The sequence below is a fragment of the Manis javanica genome, chromosome 2, assembly GCF_040802235.1.
Source record: "Manis javanica isolate MJ-LG chromosome 2, MJ_LKY, whole genome shotgun sequence".
Taxonomy (NCBI): domain Eukaryota; kingdom Metazoa; phylum Chordata; class Mammalia; order Pholidota; family Manidae; genus Manis; species Manis javanica.
In genome coordinates, this window is record NC_133157.1 from 18,315,308 (window position 1) to 18,336,349 (window position 21,042).

Here is a 21,042-nt window from a genome sequence, read left to right on the forward strand (position 1 = left end):
TCCTTAGTCGCCTCATTTCAATTAAGAAAAAGTAGAAAGTTTTGGTCACATAAACTGACATACCAACTTGAGTCAACCCAAAACACTTTTCAAGAAAACAACAGTAGATTCTTCATGTCCTCATTTAACTCTGATATACCCAGGGAAGTAGGCTATTGGATCAAATGAAACTGAGCTCCAGAAAGTGGTTGAATTCCCAAATGTAGCACAGCTGTTAAACCAAAGAGTCAGAACTGAGTTCAGTTCAACAGCTACTCCTTGTGAAATAGTTACTCCCTTATGTGCCTGACCTTGACTAGGTAACAGGAGAAAGAACATCATAATGCATTTCATAAGTGGTCATTCGTAATCATCAGGGTCATGGGAATACTTGAAAATTTGGTGAAAACTGTGGATCCTTTCCCTGGGGGTGGAAACACAAACATGCACACACACACAACTACACACATGAACACACAATCTTGGCATATGAGTCTACAATTTCGGAGAGCACAGGTTAAGAATTCCTACTTGCACGAATTCATTTTGCGTCCCATATGATTCCACACACTAGGCAAATGGTCTCCAAGCTAGATAAGGCCTGAGAGTACATCCTTGCTCTGACTGACTGGATCTAGTTTTTGCAAATAGAACCAAGAAGCTGGTCTGCTTGTGCGCAACTGAGAGCCTTTGTTCTTTCCATTGCAGGTCGCCTGGACACCAGGCCCTTCTGCAGTGGCCGTGGCAACTTTAGCACAGAAGGATGTGGCTGTGTTTGTGAACCTGGCTGGAAAGGCCCCAACTGCTCTGAGCCTGAATGTCCAGGCAACTGTCACCTGCGAGGCCAGTGCCTCGCTGGACAGTGCATCTGTGATGAGGGCTTCTCTGGGGATGACTGCAGCCAGCTGGCCTGCCCCAGTGACTGTAGTGACCAGGGCAAGTGCCTGGAAGGGGTCTGCGTGTGTTTCGAAGGTTACGCAGGGGCTGACTGCAGCCAGGAGGTCTGCCCGGTGCCCTGCAGCGAGGAGCACGGCCGGTGTGTGGATGGCCGGTGCGTGTGCCACGATGGCTTCGCAGGTGACGACTGCCGTGAGCCCCTGTGCCTCAACAACTGCCACAACCGTGGGCGGTGCGTGGAGAATGAGTGTGTGTGCGACGAGGGCTTCACTGGCGAAGACTGCAGCGAGCTCATCTGCCTCAACGACTGTTTTGACCGTGGCCGCTGCGTCAACGGCTCCTGCTTCTGCGAGGAAGGCTTCACAGGCGAGGACTGCAGCCAGCTCACCTGCCCGAATGCCTGCAGTGGCCAGGGCCGGTGCCAGGTGGGCCAGTGCGTGTGCAACGAGGGCTTCGCCGGCGCGGACTGCAGTGAGAAGAGGTGTCCTGCTGATTGTCACCACCGCGGTCACTGCACTGACGGGCAGTGTGAGTGTGATGATGGCTTCACGGGAGCCGACTGCAGTGAGCTCCAGTGTCCCAATGGCTGCAGTGGCCACGGCCACTGCATGAATGGGCAGTGTGTGTGTGACGAGGGCCACACCGGGGAGGACTGCAGCCAGCTGCGGTGCCCCAACGACTGTAACAGCCGGGGCCGCTGTGTGCAGGGCAGGTGTGTGTGTGAGCAAGGTTTCCAGGGCTATGACTGCAGCGACATGAGCTGCCCCAGTGACTGCCACCAGCATGGCCGCTGCGTGAATGGCATGTGCGTCTGTGACGACGGCTACACGGGTGAAGACTGCCGGGACCGGCGATGCCCTAGGGATTGCAGCAGCCGGGGCCGCTGTGTGGATGGGCAGTGCATGTGTGAGGATGGCTTCACCGGCCCCGACTGTTCAGAGCTCTCCTGTCCCAGTGACTGCCACGGCCAGGGCCGCTGCATGGATGGCCAGTGCGTGTGCCATGATGGCTTCATGGGCAAAGACTGCAAGGAAAGAAGGTGCCCCAGCGACTGTCACGGCCAGGGCCGCTGTGAGGACGGCCAGTGTATCTGTCACGAGGGCTTCACTGGCCCAGACTGCGGGCAGCGCTCCTGCCCCAATGACTGCAGTAACTGGGGGCAGTGCGTCACTGGCCGCTGCATTTGCAGTGAGGGCCACACCGGGGAAGACTGCTCTGAGGGTAGGTACCAGTGCCCCAGGGGGCTGATCACAGCCATGATATCATGCACACAGTTCTCCAATACTTTGTGTCATATTAAAAACACATGCATGCACACTGATTCTTTGAAGAGGCCCTGGTCATATACCTGTTACAGGGTTACCTACTTGAAGGCTCAGTGGCTCAGAGAGGTTATGAGATTGTCCCAAGGTCACACAGCTAATACATCACAGAGCTGGTGTTTGAGTCTGCCTAACTGGTCTACACTGAGTTTAACACCCAGTGCCTAAGTTGAAGTAGATGAAATGATGGCCTTCCTTTTGCTAAACATCTACCTTCCTTCCTACTCCCCTGAGACCTGGTAATAAACTAAATCCCTCTATTTGGATGGAAGTAAAAATTCACCTAAATTGAGTGGACAGTAAGGTTACATAAAACAAACTTTCAAATGCACACTCCACGAAAACTGAATGATAATCACCTGTGACACAGACCCCCACAGACCCCTCTCTTGAATCATCTTCATTACTGTCTTTGATCCCCAGGAGTGCAAGCTCTTTAGAGGAGCAGCATCCTAACAGCACAAGCCACGGTATACAGTAAGCGCTCAGTAAACATGGAGTGAAAACACAGCAAAGAACAATAATGTTCATGTTTAATGAGGATCTTCTTCGTAATTCTCCCATCCACCCATTTTAGACTTGTCATAATGGAGAATGTCTGCCCCCTGGCTAAAGGTATTGGGAGAGAAAGAATAGATGGATGGTTCTGTGTTTAACACAGCCAAAGCAGGGAAGCCTGGTTGGAAAGAACACCAGGCTGGCAGGGAGGAGATGTGAGTCCCAGATTTGATGAAATAAGCAATGTTAGGCAAGTCCCTGTGCCTCGCTCACATCTGGAAAGTGGGAGTTGGGCCACATAAGCCTAAACCCTTCCAGCGCTAAGGGTGTATGACTTGAAGTTCAGAGCAGGGAGCCAGGCTCAGGCTGCACTTTCCCATACAAATGGCCTGAATCTGAACTAAGGCCCAGGGAGTGGAGAAGTCAGAGCAACCAGGTCACAGAGAACTGTGAAGGCCTCACGGCAGCCCTGGAACTTTAGCCTCAAGGCCACCAAAGTCTTTAAAGATGGGTCATAACAGGGAGTCCTTGATGAGTTCTGCATTTTAGAAAATGAAGCTGGATTTCAGGCCTCTGAGACTGGCAGTAGAAGAGACAGGTCAAGGGGAACAAGTGAATGTTTGTTCAACAAACATTCTAATTTAGAGTATAGAGTGCCTTACCGACACTATCTGACCCACGCTGTCCTTTCTTATTCCTGCCAGTGTCCCCTCCCAAAGAACTCATCGTGACCGAAGTGACAGAAGAGACCGTAAACCTGGCCTGGGACAATGAGATGCGGGTCACCGAGTACCTCGTCATATACACACCCACCCACGAGGATGGCCTGGAGATGCAGTTCCGTGTCCCTGGGGACCAGACGTCCACCACCATCCGGGAGCTGGAGCCCGGCGTGGAGTACTTCATCCGCGTGTTCGCCATCCTGGAGAACAAGAAGAGCATCCCCGTCAGCGCCAGGGTGGCCACTTGTGAGTGCGCGGCCTCAGCTGCCCTCCACTTGCCCAGGGCAGGGCCCACCACCATGAGTTACCGCTGCATCTGTGCCCCATATCTCTTAGCTGTCCTTGCAGAGCCCCACCAGTTAAGACACTAGAATCTAATCCCTAGAAGCCCACTGAGTATATTTTTAAAGAAACTTTTCATATATTAACTCATGTAACTCACAATAACTGTTGAGGTAGGAGCTATTGTTAACCCATTTCACAGATGAGGAAACTCAGGCTGAGTTTGAGCATCTCACCCCAAATTACACAGTAAGTGATGGAGACAGGATTTAAGCCCCGGCAGTCTTGCAGATTTATGCTCTTAATGACTGTTCTATCACTACCTTTCTATGGAGCTCTCTCTCTTTCTACACTGGTTTTTTTAAAAAAGTGGAAATATTAAGGCGTAAATTACTCCTCTAGGAGTCCAATAACATTAAAACCACCTTTCTACCTAAAAAGCAAGTTGTTGCTCAAAACTGGTCCTTTTTGCTTAGTAATAATAACATTGGCTGCCATGTATTAAACTTGTGCTACATGCCAGGAGCCATACCCAACATTCTGTGGAATATATCATTCAGTCCTCAAAACATTCCCGAAGGCAGGCTTACTTACCTCCTTCTCCTGAATACAGATTCTGAGGTGTGGGACATTTTGTGCAGTCTGCCCAAGCACACAAAACTACAAAACTGTAACAGTGGAGCTTACATTCTAGCCCAAGTCTGTTTGATTCCAAACCTTGAGTACATAATAGGTTTAACCACAGGTGAAATTGCCAACATTAAAGCATATGGTTGGTCCTAAAATTAATTTTCATACAACCTCACAGTAGAGAGCATCCTGGAAGAACGCTTAAATAGACTCCAGCTGGGATGGGGTCACGTACCCACCGTTGGGGTTTAGTGGAGTCGTGGCTATGTCGGCCCAGCACACACGCAGCCATCCTTCCCTCCTCTCTTGTTCTTCCTGATAGACTTGCCAGCACCTGAAGGCCTAAAATTCAAGTCCATCAAGGAGACATCTGTGGAAGTGGAGTGGGATCCTCTGGACATTGCTTTTGAAACGTGGGAGATTATCTTCCGGAATATGGTAAGGAGCAGGCTTATTTCCGTGCAGGGATCTGAAAGATGGTCACAGGGCTCTATAGACTTTTGTATTTACTTTCTTATCTTTGCTTTTGGTGGGGGACAAAGCCTGATTAGCCCCTGTGTGTTTGCATATGTATTTTAAGTGATTGTTATAAATCAATAAGCATAGCACTTAGGGCTAAGATCTTAGACAAATACATGTTAAGTCATCTCTGAGTCCTGAATGTTCCCTGTAATCTTGCAAATCTCTTCTCAGAAGCAAAGTAGAGAATGAATGGTCTCAGTCTCAGAATACTTCTAGGCATGTCTGAGATTGAGTATCCCCTCTCTCTGGGACTAAAAGAAGATGTGAGGCAGGGAAGTGGGTTCCTGAATTTAAGCCCAGCCTCTACCCATGAACTAGTTGTGGGGACAACCACCTGATGTCTGTGATGCTGGCTTCTTAGTCCATCAAAGGAGGGATTGAGTTAGTGGCTCCAGAATCGCTTCAGCTCTCCATTCTATCACTTGAGTTGAGTGTCAAAGGAGTGAAGAGAAAGGCTTATAAGAGAGAGAAACGAACTTGAGAAATATCCTTAGCATCTCTGTATCCTTAGCGCCCACCATACTGATCTGATGCCCGGTGAGTGCTCAGTGACTTCCTAAAAATATGAAAGAGGAGGGAATGAATGTAGAATGAATGAATCACATAAATGAAGAGGCTGGAACCTCCTTTAGGTCTCACCAAGGTGCTCCTATCCTGCAGAATAAAGAAGATGAGGGAGAGATCACCAAAAGCCTGCGGAGGCCAGAGACCACCTACCGGCAAACTGGCCTTGCCCCGGGGCAGGAGTACGAGATATCTCTGCACATCGTGAAAAACAATACCCGGGGCCCAGGTCTGAAAAGGGTAACAACCACCCGTGAGTATCACCTTTCCTACCACTGACACAATGCTAAAGCCGATCGTATTCTGGTTGATAATATTACCTCTTATATACCATCTGTATCCATGAGCTTTTGCTATATAAAAAGCAAGTCCAAACTTACTGGTTTAAGACAATAATTGTGCACACTGGTGACCTGGGGTTGGCCTCAGCTGGGCAATTCTTCTGTCCTTGACTGGGCTCACTGACGCCTCTGTGTGGGCTGAGGGCCAGCTAACCGAGGGGGGCCTCAGCCAGGATGGTGTCTCTCTGCTGCACATGGTCTCTCAACCTCTAGGATGTTCACCTGGGACTCTCACATGGCAGCTGAGCTGACTCAGGACTGGCACCATATTGCTCCTGTCAAAGCAAAGCACAAGGCCAGTCCAGATTTAAGGGGAGAGGAAACGGGTCCATCTCTTGAGAGGAGCTTCAAAGTGACATTTCAAAGGGACACAGATATAGGCAGATAAATGCATGAGACCATTGCAAATAATCTACCACATCATCTAATTTAATACTATACTTGTCCTGTGAAAGAAGTAGGGCAAATATTAATGTTATTATTTTTCAAGAGTAGAAACTGAGGCTTAGAGAATCTAAATCAATTTGGTGAACACCATGTGGTGAATACAACCAGAGTCACAGTTTTAAGCCAGCATCTGGTTTTGTAACTTGAGCCCCCGTACTGGTAGCACTGACTAGGCCCTGGTTTCTGTGGAAAGGTGATTCCATGTCTTCCACAGAAACCGAAGTAAAATATCACTAGTACTAAAGATGTGAGAACTTCTTAGGGGTAGAATAGGATTTGGCACTGCTAGATCATTTGGTGGGAGAAAAAGTCTGAATTTGGAGTTGTTCTATCAGGAAGCAAATTTTTTTAAAGCAAGTAAACAAATAAAAATATTTTGCTTGCCATTTATGAAAGCCTCTCTATCTTCTTCAGGTTAGCATATGAGCCAACTCTTTAAGGAATTAACTCTTCTTGGCAGGGGTTATTGGACAGTTAAATCTGTTGACATGAAAGGCAGAACATCTTGTATTTAAATATTTGCACATTTTGCCTAGCTCAGAGCCAATTCATAGGATTGTCTCTTTTATAAGTGTTTTCCATCATCCAGACAACATCCCTCTGTGGTAGGTAGAAGACAGGTACCAACAGGAAAAAAATCCTTAGATCATCAGAAAGGCAAAGAACAGATAAAGCAAATGCTTAGTTGCTATAGAGAAGGCTCACTGAAACTGCAATAGACATTATTTTATCTGCCCTTCCTTTTTAATCCAAATTTTGGGATTGGCTGCTTTATTTTCTTCTTATTGCAGGACAAACATCCCAACATTTACAAAAGCACATAAATATCAACATCGAGAGGTAGATACTTACCTGTTCATTTGGCTGATACCTGAGCTTTTTCCAGGTTTAAAGGACCTTAAAGTTTTGGTGCCAGAACCTTTTTGGCTCTCCATTTACAGGTTGTATTACAGTCATTTCTGGCATATGAATGGTTTTGAGAAGCATCCTCATTTACAGGAGAAAGAGCCTGGGCTTTGGACCCAAACAGTCCTGAGTCTGAATTCCAGCTTCACCACTCACCATCACCTGGAGCAAGTCCACTTCCTTAAGCCTCTGATCCACCATCCGGAAAATGGTTTATAGTATCCTCCCTATGGGGTTGTCATGACAGTTAAGACATAAATGACAAAAGGGCTGTGCTTGGCACATGGGAAGCCAAAGGCACCGTTCCTCTTCTCTAATCACGGAATCCCAGGTTCTTTAATGGAAGGGCTGATGAGGAAGGCAGTAGATACGGTAGGGGTGCTTGCTCACACCTGTAAGAACACAGGACAGGTGGCCTCACTGTTCAACAGCGCCATTTCCATTGCACATTTTATGGGTCCATTGTCCGCAAGCTGAGACTGATGTACCAACACCTAAAATTCAAAACATAGACTTTGTAGGAGGCTCATAATTAGCCACGAATTCATCTTCCTCCTCATTCGTTGTATAAAGTTAAGTTCCTTTCATCTCATCCGGTTCCCTCAATCAATGCTGAAAACAGAAACTTACTATTTTTAAAAACAAAGAAAGAAAGAAACATTGGCTAGATGCCTTCACAGCTTAACTTGAGGCACTTACTAAGTGCCCGGTATGTTTAATGCTTGCGTTGAAATTATTTACATAATTAGAAAAAAGAAAAGAGTTGAGATATAAATAACAAAACCTTATGCTATGCCAAGGACTTCAAGAGTTCAAAGATTCACTCTCTAAATGAATGAATGACCCTATCTAAATTGAAAATTAGTTTGAATAAACTGTAGGAAAAATGTGTGCTACAGAACAATGTGAAAAGTAAAATAGTAGGATGTTCTAATTTTTAACTGTGGTAAAAGCACTCAACATGAAATCTCCCCTCTTAGGTTTTCAAGTGTACAATACAGTATTGTTAACTGTAGGCACGGTGTTGTACGGCAGATCTCCAGAACTTAAACATCTTGCATAACAGAAACTTCACACCCATATAGAAGGGAATGTGTGTTTACCTGATTGCAACAGGGTCAAAGAAGACTTCAGTTGGGAAGTGACATATAAGTGAGATTTTGAGGGATGAGTAGGAAAATTTTAGAAGGCAGGGGGTGGGGAGCAATCTCAGCAAGAAGAAACAAAGGAACAGCCAGTGGAGAAGCTAGGAGGTAAGAAACAGTAGGATGTGCTCTCAGAGCCCTGAGCAGCCTGCTGGCAAAGCACGTAACACAAGGGTGGATGGGGCAGGAGGGGAATGACGGGGCAGGAGGAAGCCTGAGAGGAGGACACAAAGACAAGCAAGCCTTGAGATAGCCATGACTTTCCTGCCTGAATTCTTTTCATCAAACTCACTTCCATATGCTACTGTCATTGTTCACATTCAGCAGCAGAATTCTAATGGAGAAGTTATTGACCATCCAGGGAGTATTGCCTAAGTAAAAAACCAGAGGGACTACATCGATGTCTTTTAAATGAAGTAGCCCCTAAGCATGTTTCTTCAATTTATGAGAACAGCAATGATAATAATAACAGAGCAATGTCCATTTGTCATGTAACTCTGTGTTCTTGCTCTGTGCTTGATGCTTTGCAAGCATTACCTCCTTCACTATTTGAAAAGACAACAAACCCTGTAAGGGAGGTGTCATCATCCTTACTTATGGCTTGTTGAACAGGAAAATGAAGCTCAGAAGGCTAAAATACAGTCAAGTGGTCAGTATATGCCTACAGGTACACAAATGGATCTGGAGGCTGCAAACCCTCTCTCTGCTCAGCCCCTGGCACTGGCCACAAACTCTCACACCACTCTGTCCTCTGCCCATCCCAGGCCTGGATGCCCCCAGCCAGATAGAGGTGAAAGATGTCACGGACACCACTGCTCTGGTCACCTGGTCCAAGCCATTGGCTGAGATCGACGGCATCGAGCTCTCCTATGGGATCAAAGATGTGCCAGGCGACCGGACCACCATTGATCTCACACACGATGAGAGCCAATACTCCATCGGGAGCCTGAAGCCAGACACTGAGTACGAGGTGTCCCTCATCTCCCGCAGGGCTGACATGTCCAGCAATCCGGCCAAAGAGACCTTCACAACAGGTAATGGGCCTTCCCCTATTAACAGCACCAGGAAAGAAAAGAATGCAAGACTTTTACCCCACTCCATGTTGGGGTGTCTTCCAGCTCCTTTTACAGTAGGAAAATGAAAGGGAGTTTTCATTCCTTAAAATTTTATTTTAAAATATTGTAGCAGTTGATTAATTTTTCAAAGAAAAAATACACACTAAATAACCTTCCAAAGCAAAACATATGTAAATGTATTTGCATACATAGAAAGTGCTAGTCTCTCAGACAAAAGTTTTGATTAAAATAAAACTCAAAAATTTTAATAATAATATACAGGACATGGAAAACATGAATTACAAAGTTGTATCCTTCCTCTTCGCCTGTGGTGTTCTTTTAGAAGCACCAAACAGTTAGTCATTCACTCAATAAATATTTTTTCAGAGCTCAGTAAGCACCCTATGAGTTACGAGAAATACCGTGATGAACAACAGACCAGTTCTTCAACTCACAAAGATTATATAGTTGTTTCTTTTTACTATCTATAGTATGGTTTTCTAAGCACAACATCTGAGGCAAACATGACTAAAGTATCACACACATGAACATTTGAGAAAGGTGCCAGATACATAGTCTTTGTTTAGATTTGTTCACCAGCTTCTGACCTTGTCATGAAACAAGGGCGTCAGGGCAGTTCTGTCATGCTTCTCCTATGGCAGTCGCCTTTCCCGTCTCAGCTGGAATTGTCAAAGATTCCTGCTCCCCTGGTGCCTGTTGTTGCCTACACAAATGTCCCTCCATCTCCCACGCAGGCCTGGACGCCCCAAGGAACCTCCGCCGCGTCTCCCAGACAGACACCAGCATCACCCTGGAATGGAAGAACGGCAAGGCCGCCGGTGACACTTACAGAATCAAGTACGCACCCATCTCCGGAGGGGACCACGCTGAGGTTGAGGTGCCAAGGAGCCCCCACGCCACAACCAAAACCACGCTCACTGGTGAGTTCCACATCCCAGACCCATGCAGCCCCAGAGGACATGTCCCCATTGAGCAGCCCTCCAGAGAGAGAAGAAAAATGCAGCTCCGAGCCACCCCTCTGACTTGCACTTCAGTGAGTCAGTCTGTAGAATGTTCCAGACACAGAGAAATTATGGTCTCAGGGCCACTTTCATGATCCTCAGACAGTCTTTCTGGTTTAGAGCTAAAGTTCAACCTGCATATTCTCTCATAGGTCTGAGGCCAGGAACTGAATATGGGATTGGAGTGTCTGCTGTAAAGGGAGACAAGGAGAGTGACCCAGCCACCATCAACGTGGCCACAGGTGAGGTGCTCCTGAACTGCCACCACCCCAGGGCTGGCACCAGGAGACACGGCGGGGCCCAGAGGCAGAAGACCTACTTAAAAAGAAAGAGTACACAGCCAGAGAGGAAAGGCACCCCTAGGATCCTCTAGTGCAGGTGTTGAATTCAGAAGCCACGGAGCACGCCACGTCCAAACGCTGATGCTGCTCTCTTCATCCAGGGAGGGAAATGGGAGTTTTTTTAGGAACAATTGGAACCAGACTTTATTAAGAAATCTACAAACTTTCAAAGCTGGTAACCCATCCCACTTTTTAAATGAACCATTGACTAATCAAAGACACATCTGGGGGGGTTTCTCCTAGAAAATACCTAATTTTTATTGTACACCCTCAGAGTACAGATTGTCAGTGGCAGGAGCATAGTTCAAGGCAGACGTTGCTCTTAATTGTGTCCTACAGCTCTAGCTTCTGGGTGAGATTGGTGAGGGGCCACATGACTGAAGTCACTGATTTTTTCCTCACATTTTTTCTCTGGAAAATACATAAAAAGGAAAACTCTTCCCCCTGCATCTCCTCGAACTTCCTCACCTCCCCCAGGTGCTGTGGAGAAAAGGGGGCTGGTGTACAAAAAGGACATAAATTGTGTGTCTTCCATCTTCCTCATATGTAGGATCCCATGTTGAGAACTTACGTACATATTCTTTCTCATCATTTCATTTTAAGGTAATTGTCAACTCACATGCTGTTGTGGACATGGTATAGTACGATTCCCTGAGCCCAGTTTCTGCCAATGGTAACAGCTGTGTAACTGCACAATATCACATGGAGGAAACTGACATAGATACATGCTATCAAATTTATTCAGATGTCCCCAGTTTTACATGCACTCATTTGTATATGTGTGTATTTACCTCTGAACAGTTTTATCATGTAGAGTTTTGAATCCACTACTACAGTCAAGACTCAGGAAGTTTCCACCACTACAATCCTCCTTCCTATCCTTTGGTAGAGCCACAAGCACCTCCCTCCCTCCCCCTTTCCCTAATCCTTGGAAATCTTGAGTCTGTTCTTCACTGCCATAATTCTGTCATTTCAAAAATGTTATATCAAGAAATCATACAGGATGCAACTTTTAGAGATTGACTTTTTCAGTGAGCATAATTCTCTTGAGATCCATCCAAGATTGTTGTATCAGTAGTCAGTTCTTTTTAAATGATTTTAATTGAGTACATTTCATGGTATAGATATATCACTATACTCTTTTTAATCTTCCAAAAATCCAGTGAGGTAATTATAACAGCATCTCACAAAAATGAAAACCAAGATTTAGGTGAGTCACCTAAATCCACCCAGCCCCTCTGCAGCCCAGAATCAAGGGACTCTCAGTCCCAGGAGCAGCCCTGCCTTACAGCCTCAGGAGTAGCCATCTCTCTGTTCTCCTCCCAGACATAGATGCACCCAAGGGCCTTCGGGTTTCTGAAACTACGGACACGAACCTGACCCTGCTCTGGAGGGCACCATTGGCCAAGTTTGACCGTTACCGCCTCAACTACAGCTTTCCTTCAGGCCAGCCAGTGGAGGTGCCGCTTCCCAGGGACACCACCTCCTATGTGCTGAGAGACCTGCAGCCGGGGCAGGAATACACCATCCTCCTCACAGCAGAGAAGGGCAGGCACAAGAGCAAGCCCGCGCGTGTGAAGGCAACCACAGGTGAGGTCGGCCTCTGTGCTCCCTCCACACCCTCTGTGGATTCTGAGGTTTGCAGACCCATTGACCAGGTTATCTTCATGTGAGCAAACCAGATGGGGATGCATGCAACTTTCTTACACATGAGTCCTCTGAATACCACTTTGAAAGAGCTACTTGCTTATCTTTTCCACTCACCATCTGGCTCAGCAAAGTACCCTGGCTGGGCAATACATGGTGTTTTTTTAAATATTTCTTCCTAGGAGAACTTAAAGCATCATGGTCTATATTTGTCTGTGGGTTTCCTTTTTTTTTAGTTTTGTGCATTTCATAGAATCTTTTAAATTGTCTTGCTTTTACCCCCTCTTGCGCCGAAAAATTAACTTTTCATTTTATTTCTTTTCAAGACCACCAAGATGTTGGTAATAATTCTTTGGTTATTTCCCCTTAAATGTTTTTCTTCCAGGTTTTTTGTTTTCCTCTAAGGTAACCTAAGAAGTTGCAGATGGTCCTTTGAGCCTTCCACAGCACGCTTCTGATTTTCTCTGGTCTCTTAGTCATTAAGAGAGCTTTGCTTTTCCGTGACAGATTAAACCTGACCTCCAGTGTCCCTTCTAGCCCAGTTCGCCCATTCTTGTACTGCTGTCATGTTTCCTCAGTAAATAGACAGTTAAAAAAAAAAAATCAGTTCTTCCTGTATGAAAAATATTCACATATAACTTTGGCCCCAAAATATTCAAGAGGTATAGGTAAAAATGTTAATTCTTCAGGATCTGACAAGTAATAATCTTTAGTTTCAATTTAATTAGTAAGTATTTATTGAGAACCTACTGAATACATTGTCATGTGCTGATATTCGAGGAAAAAGTAGGTCAAGTACTTAGCATTTTTTTTTTGACTCAGATGCTCCTGCTCATGCTGCTTGGGGAAGACTAGATACTTGGAATATTAGACAGAACTCAATCAAAGACAGTGAGTGATTGGGGGCTTCAGGAGCAACCAGAGAAAGCATCATGGCAGAGACACTACTCTAGCTGAATCATGATAAGCAGGAAAACAGGGGTTGTAATGATGAACAAATCCAAAAATGCCTTGGAAAGAGTTTGTTATTTATGAACATCTCCACCTGCACACAGCTGAAATCTCAACAGTGACCTTGGTTCCCTCTCTCATAAAATAAATTTAAGGTTAGGCAGTTCAGGGATGGCTCTGCAGTTCCAAATTATCAGGCACTCAGGTTCCTTCTGTCTTTCTGTTTCACCATTCTTAGTCCTTGGCTTCCATTCTCAGAGACACCTCCATGTCACAATATAGCTGCTGCCGTACAGCCTTCACATCTGTGTTCAGCAGCATGAAGTAGGAAGAATGAAACCAAAAAGCAGTACCTTCCAGATGAGTCTCTCTGGGAACCTCACCAATGACCTACTCATATTTCACTGACCACCCCTAGTCAAAAGTAAGTCTAGGAAAGATAAAGGTAGTCTTCTGGTTGAGCATGCTGCCGCTCACAGGAAATTGTAGCTGTACGTAAGGAAGGGAGAGAGAATGGCTATTTGGTAAACAAAGAGCAGCCTCTTAAGAGAGTTTAAGTGAACTCAGGTGGTCAGTTCTGTTGACTCTGTGCATGGACTGCTTTTCACTGAGCTATAAAATGATCATCAAGGATGCTTAGGAGGGGCAGCTTAATCATAGATAAGGGAGGGGCAGGAAGAAACAAATCTATGGCAGAGATCTGAATGTTCCAGCTTTATAAACATGAGCTGTTATAAGGTGTCAAGGGACAACAAGTGAATCAGAAAAACAAAAGACAGGAATTTCTTCTTTCTCTTTCTCTCTTTACTTTCCCCTGATTTGACAAATGCTGTATCAAAGAGAGGTTTCTATCTCCACCCAATCATTTTCCCCTCTGGCTGTAGCCACATTTACTCATATCTCCAGTGGGGAAGCCCCAGGCCTCAGGAGCTCAGGGAGATTAAAACTTTCAAAAGAATCACATGCTGGAATTACCTTGCTCTCAATACAGGTCGCATTTTGGCATCCCAAGGGCTCAGTTCACTCATTTTCCCAGCCATGCATCCTTAGCACTGTTCAAAAGAAATCTCATTGTATATTTAAAGACATTCTTCATTACAGGAGAAATGTGCAAAATCCTTTTTTGGCTCTTTCCCCATTGTCCCCAGAATATTTCTCTCTCTGGCTTTCTCCATAGAATTATTTTATTTTACTAAAAGTGAGGTGGACTTTTCTTTCTTTCTCTTGAGTTCTATCTTCCCAAGACTCCTACATTTACTTAATCAACAATATACTACACCCAAGCTCTGTGCTAAGTTTTGGGGATACTAGATCAATTAAGAAAGAACTGTGCTTCCAAGGAATTCCATGTCCAGTGAACAGACTGCCAGATACCAGCACAATATCCCATATGCTATAATTGGGGGGTATAAAGGGTGCAGCAGGAGCCCAGGATGCCTTCTGGACATCAGGAAAGTCTTAAAATGGGAGGAAGCTTTTGGACAGATACGTAAGAGGCAAACAGAACTGTGTTGTGGAGCATGTAAAGTGGAGGCACAGAGACCTGGCCTTGACAAACATGAGAAGAGAAAAGAAACAGGGAAAATGGTTCAAATCTGTGAAGAAAGGGACTCCCGGTTCTGCCTTATTAGATTCGTAGCAGAAGTCTGAAGAGGGCCACTCATTGTCTGTGGGTTTCATGGAGATGTGGAATTGGCTGCCCCAGAGCATTTTTCCCAGGGAATTCTAGGGCTCTAGCCATGGAATTGAGCCTGACTGCAAGCCTTTTTCTTGATGTAGCACCAAATTAAAATTGTGCATAACCTAGCTGTCCGTCACAGCGAACACAGAATCCAAAGGCCCTCCCACAGGCTCGTGGCCCTACAGAACCCCGCCCTCTGCTCTCTCTGACCTCACTCTTACCATTTGTCCCCTTGGTGGGACAGCCTTGCTTTCTCCTGTTCCTTAAGTTCCAAGCCCTCTCCTCCCTCAGGGCCTCTGCACCTGCTATTCCTGCTGCCTAGATACCACTCTTGTCCCAGTTCTTCACATGACATCTCTCATTTCATTCAGTTCAAGTGGTGTCACACCTCTGGCCACCAATCTAAAATGGCCCCCTCATCCTGATTTACTCATTCCTGTTCCTCCTGAGCTCCTCATGACACTTGTCTAACTTGATATCATTCAGTAGTTGGTTTATGTATCATGTCTGCCTCCTATTAATGACCAAACTGTAAAGACTCTCCCCTTTATCCAAATCTGCATCCCCAGTGACTTGAACACAGCTGAGCATACGGCAAGGGCTTCATGAGCATTTGGTGACCCCAGCTACTCCAGAGGCAGTACTTCCATGGTAATCCTGTAGTCCTTTCCTTTCACCACTACATTGAGAACCCAAATTCTTTCCCTTAAGGACTAATAGAAGGGAGGTCATTCTTTGGCAGTCTTCAGTTAAGCTTACTCTGAAAAAAAAGAAAGGAAAAAAAAAAAAAAGGCAGGGGAGGCTGGGAGGTTGCAAGGGAGGGAGGGAGAAAAGGAAGGAAGGGAGATGGGGGTGGGGAGAGGGACAGAGGGGCTATCCCTGTTAGCACTGAAGAAAGTAAGTGCGGGCCAGACCTGTCCTTCTGCGCCTTTCTGTGTCTCTCTCTCTCTTGTCTGCATTTCTGTTCTGATAAACTCAACAAAACCTTGCTTAAAATGCAGGCCATGAATTTGCTGTGAGCAGTAAGGAACATAAAGAAGGGAGGATATGTGGACACACAAGGCCAGTAAAGCATCTTTCATACCAGCATAAGACGCAACAGGGATGTCCTAGTGATTGTTGTCAGTTTGGAAATCACAAAGGTGGAATTTTGGTTTTAGCTGCAGTTGCAAGTAATAGAGAACATTGTGCTCTCGTTTCATTTTTATTTTCTCATGGAGCAAACTGAAATTTACTCAAATATTTATCCACCCAACAAATACTCATTTCTTACCTGCTGGCATATAGAACAGAAAGACGCAAGCCCTCCTCTCAAGACATGAGGTACTTGGCAATGAGAAGAGGAGAACCAGCACCAAAACTGTAAGAATGTAACTTAGTCTGTTTCAGAGGGAAGCATGGGAAGCCACAGGAGCACAGAGATCCCTACGCATTCCAGACCTGAGCAAGAGGGATGAAGGGTACCGGAGAAGGCTTTTTGAAAGAGGCGATACTTGGCTGAGTCCTGACAAAGGAAAGGGAGTGGGGCAAGTGGCGAAGGGACTGATGACATTTCCAGCATGAGGAACAGCAAGTGAAAAGCTCAAAGGCATGAGAAACTTTATATTAGTGAAGCACAAACTATACAGCCCTGCTGTGTATGGAGCCAGAGAACAGGAGGGCATAGGTTAGGGACCATCTCCGGGAACAGCGAATGTCATGCTAAGGGGCTTGGGCTTCGTTCTTGATAGTGATGTCACTGAAAAGTTTTAAGGCAGGCAAGGCTTTTCATTGTAATTATCTTAATTTAATCTACCCTTTGGGGTTGGCAGGCTTGAATTTGGCCATCCACCTGCTGTGGAAGTATCACTCTCTGAACACTAGAAGTTCTCATTTAGAACACTAGAAGATTTCTCATTAGGTAACATATGGTAATGACCATCTACTAGGTGGTGGATGGTGGAAATCTAAAGATTTAAAGTTGACACTGTTGGAAATTCCTCGAGGCCAGCTGGTCAACCCACCATAAGCACAAAATTGGGATTTCAAAATTCTGATTTCCCAGGCCCACTGACATTGTTCAGAGGGTAGATGTCACTGCACAGCTGGAAGAAAAAGACAACAGCCTTTTCATAAAGAAATGCCAAGAAATTCAATGTGAAACTATGCAATGGAAACACTGGACTTTCTGGGGCTCTGAGCCCACAGGCATGTCACTTGCTGTTGAAATATAGAGTCTGCATTTATGTAACACCTCTTGGTCCCCCCTCAACTATTGTCTGCTGTATTTTTACTCACATTATTCCCCCTCTTTTCATAACTCTTACCCCCTTCCCTTTAGTTTATCTACTCATTTTATTCATTGAAGTTACACCTTTTACTTACTTAACATTTGTTTAGTAGGGGGAATTCTGTGGGGTACCAGTGACACCCATCACAGAAACCATCTTAGCACTGCTCTCACTAAATGTACAAACTGATGCTCTTTCCTGATTTGTCTATCAAAAAAAAAGGTGGAAGAAGAGCCAAAAATTTTGGTGGAAGTATTATCACCATGATTTTTACTATTTTCTGAGCAACGTGACATCACGTGAAAATTATTCGATTGACTGTACAACAGAGGAAGAAGGATGTGAGGGGCCTTGTTTAATAGTATCCATGGCATAAAAAGGCTGATTCAAAGAGAAAAAAGATGGTTCTCAACAGGAAGAGACCTTTTCCACTGAGTCTCCTCCTCTCCTCTCTCCATCCTTTTTTTTTTTAGAAGAGCCAGGGACAGGCTTCTATTTAGAGATACAGTGAGAAGACAGAGCTCCTGGCTCACACCAGGAGGGGACAAGAGAGCCCCTCCATCCATTTTTACTGCAACAGCTTAATAGAAAATCTGTGATCACCTCCTTCCTGCCCCGGTTAGGTAACTTTCCCTGCATCTCTTGCAATGTAGTATCTGAAATTTCTTCCACGGAGAAAAAAAAAATTTTATGTCAGAATTAGAGAGACAGCCTGAAAGGCAAATACCTGGGGAGGACAGACAGGAACTTGATTCATATAATGGGGCAAATGGTCAATGTCAGCTAAGTTTCCTGACAAGCAGTTTTGACAGCTGGAGGAGAAAAAAAGAATGTGGGATAAGAAGGGGAGGTTACAGGCCGTAGGATCCATTTCCTTGCCCTTACAACTTGCTCGGATCGGTTTTTGTCCTGCTTCTCTCTACACGTGATGGCCGCTGGACATCTGAAAAATATTTGAAAAGGTTAAGGGAACAATTGTTCTGTGTGGAGCACTGTTCCTGGCCTCACAAGGGCCAGTGGTTTAAGAATGGCTGCCTCTCTCTTTCTTTCCCCAGAATTGGATGCGTCACTGAGTTTTGGGTCCTCTCTTATCAAGACCATATTTGTGTGGTTAAGAACTGCTATGGGGCTTTGGGTGTGAGCGTCAGGACATGAACTGGGTCAGATGAGGAGTACATAGAATGTAGTCCAAGATCAGGTATCACAAACGTTCTCTGGAAAGGGCCAGATAGCAAATATTTTAGACTTGTCAGGACACATGGTTTCTGCCAGGACTACTCCACTCAGCCTTTGCAGCATGAAAGCAGCCAACATCCCCATAACTGAACAAGCGGGGCTGCGTCCAAATAAAACTTTATTCATGGCACCACCATCTGAATTTCATCTGTATTTTCATATGGCATGAAGTATTCTTCCGTGGATTCCTCCCCAACCACTTAAAAATGTACAAACTGTTGTCAGCAAGCTCATTACCAAAAGAGGCAGCCGGCCAGATTTGACCCCCTCAGATTGTAGTTTACAGATGCCTGTTGTAGATCAAACGAGATTTGAAGGAGTATAAGCTTTCTCAATATGAAACATTTATGAAGAACTTGGAAAAGTCTGCATTAAATAGATTCTTGAAAAGACGCATTTTTCCCTCTGAAAGGATTTCTTCAGTCCAATTGCAAGCTGATTTTCAAATCAGAAACCTGCTTTAATGGACGCATAGGGCTCATTTGAAACTAGCAGTCAATGTGAGGCATAAATAGAGAAACAGTTTGTTCTTTTAAACGAGTTCAAGGCAGTGCTTACGCTGTTATTTACAGGATCCATTTACAGAGAAAATCCTTTCTTCCAAGGTCATGCAAAGTCCATTTAAGCTCAGCCCTGGGCAAATTATCACCTTGAAACCATATTCAGACAAGTGAGGTTTTACTGTACTTGTGTATTGAGGAGATGGATGCAGATGACACATTCAATTTGAATAGAGCTTAATGAACTGTTTCCTCCCCGGGCCTCGGTCTTTCCCTCTATCCAGTAAAGGACAGCTTTGCAAAACTCCATTGGCTTCCTCAGCTCAGCCTTACTTGTACTGTGTTAATTGATTTCTGATCTTTCTGAATTGGCTTCTGTAAACTGATTTGAGCCCTGGAAACTGACACAAATCCCTACATAAAGAGACTATACAACAGGCATTCCAGAGGAGATGGAGGGAGCATGAGAAGGCAGGGAATCTAAGGGGAGCCAATTTTCTCAAAAATACCAAAGGCTGGATAGCTCAGACCAAGAACCCTGAGAACAGCCCAGGACTGTCTCCTTTGATCTCCAGTTTACGATAGGAATGGGACAAGCTTCCCAGAGTGGAACTGAGGCCCAAAGCCTCACTAGCATAGATGTGCAGTTTTCCAAATCTGTATGACACTGGTCAACCATTTCCAAAAGACAAACCCAAATAGGCTACAAGACAAAATAAGTACTATATGGACTTTTCTGTTGGTGTTGTGACAGCAACAGCACCGCTCAGGGATGCCATGAGAGAATGGGCCTCAGGCCCCACGGCCTTTCAGCCTGGGCCACCAGTTACCCTTCCTGGGCTCCCAAGAGGAAAGTGACTTGAGGAATGGTTGAACTGACCCCATCTCTGTCATTATTCAGACCCCATCCCTGAGCTGGAAAACCTCTCTGTGACCGAGGCTGGCTGGGATGGCCTCAGACTCGACTGGACCGCAGCTGACCAAGCCTATGAGCACTTTGTCATTCAGGTGCAGGAGGCCAACAGAGTGGATGCAGCCCAGAACCTCACGGTGCCCGGCAGCCTGCGGACCGTGCACGTCCCTGGCCTCAAGGCCGCCACCCCGTATAGAGTTACCATCTATGGGGTGATCCGGGGCCATAGAACACCAGTGCTGTCTGCTGACGCCTCCACAGGTACCTCTTACCTTTCTGCCTATAGATTCTCTTTCTCCCAACAGGAAACTGCCTGAGGATAATCAGACAGCTCACTTTTGAATGGACTTATTCTGTCCCAAGTTACAGCACTATGGTGTCCAATAATGGGAAGCCATCAGGCTGCACAATGCCAAGCGAAGCTTTCACCCTGCAGGCCACGGCAGCAACACCCTTCAGGATTGTGCAGAGCCCTAGAGGCAGGCACCTGTACCTTGCCAAACAGGCTCCCTCCTGGTAAAGGATATTTAAGGCATTATATTTAAAAGGAAAAGCTAAATGACAAATTAATTTTTGTCATTTTCTCCTGGTCTACTGAAGGTTAGGACAAATCCTTAATAAAGTCAGGCAACAAGTATTTTCCTACAACTCACCCTTTTCGCTCTAGTTCTCAAACTTAGGAAGCTGCGTGTGCATGTTTATCTTAAGAAAGTCAATATTTTCAAAGTAATATAAAGCCTGTTCTTGTGTTAAGGATTCCCTGGATCTTGATGTGTGATTTGATCATTAAACTACTTCTTTATCCTCCTCCAGGGGAAACTCCCAATTTGGGAGAGGTCACGGTGTCCAAGGTGGGCTGGGATGCCCTCAGGCTCGACTGGACTGCTCCACCAGGAGCCTATGAACAGTTTTTCATTCAGGTGCAGGAGGCTGACACAGTAGAGGCAGTCCAGAACCTCACAGTCCCAGGAGGGCAGAGGTCTGTGGACTTACCTGGACTCAAAACAGCTACTCGTTATAACATCACCATCCACGGGGTCACCCAGGACTTCAGCACAACCCCTCTCTCTGTTGAGGTCTTAACAGGTATTTCTGACTAGTTCATTAATCAGCTTCCTCTCATTGTCTATGCCCAGGAAGGACCAGAACTCTTCCCTGCTCTGAACTGGCT

The 21,042-nt window shown here is 45.5% G+C and overlaps 1 protein-coding gene across 4 annotated transcripts in view; it reads left to right on the forward strand.

The window, feature by feature from the left end:
- Nucleotides 1-21,042, forward strand: part of TNC (tenascin C) — an 87,359-nt gene that overhangs the window by 28,665 nt on the left and 37,652 nt on the right. For all 4 annotated transcript variants that reach the window (XM_073225608.1, XM_073225604.1, XM_036990531.2 and 1 more), the window contains 10 exons: nucleotides 688-2,097; nucleotides 3,401-3,664; nucleotides 4,653-4,768; nucleotides 5,513-5,669; nucleotides 9,020-9,289; nucleotides 10,066-10,251; nucleotides 10,485-10,574; nucleotides 12,000-12,263; nucleotides 19,860-20,132; nucleotides 20,685-20,957. In XM_073225608.1, the coding sequence (XP_073081709.1) occupies nucleotides 688-2,097; nucleotides 3,401-3,664; nucleotides 4,653-4,768; nucleotides 5,513-5,669; nucleotides 9,020-9,289; nucleotides 10,066-10,251; nucleotides 10,485-10,574; nucleotides 12,000-12,263; nucleotides 19,860-20,132; nucleotides 20,685-20,957 (3,303 nt within the window). The remainder of the gene's footprint in view (nucleotides 1-687; nucleotides 2,098-3,400; nucleotides 3,665-4,652; nucleotides 4,769-5,512; nucleotides 5,670-9,019; nucleotides 9,290-10,065; nucleotides 10,252-10,484; nucleotides 10,575-11,999; nucleotides 12,264-19,859; nucleotides 20,133-20,684; nucleotides 20,958-21,042) is intronic.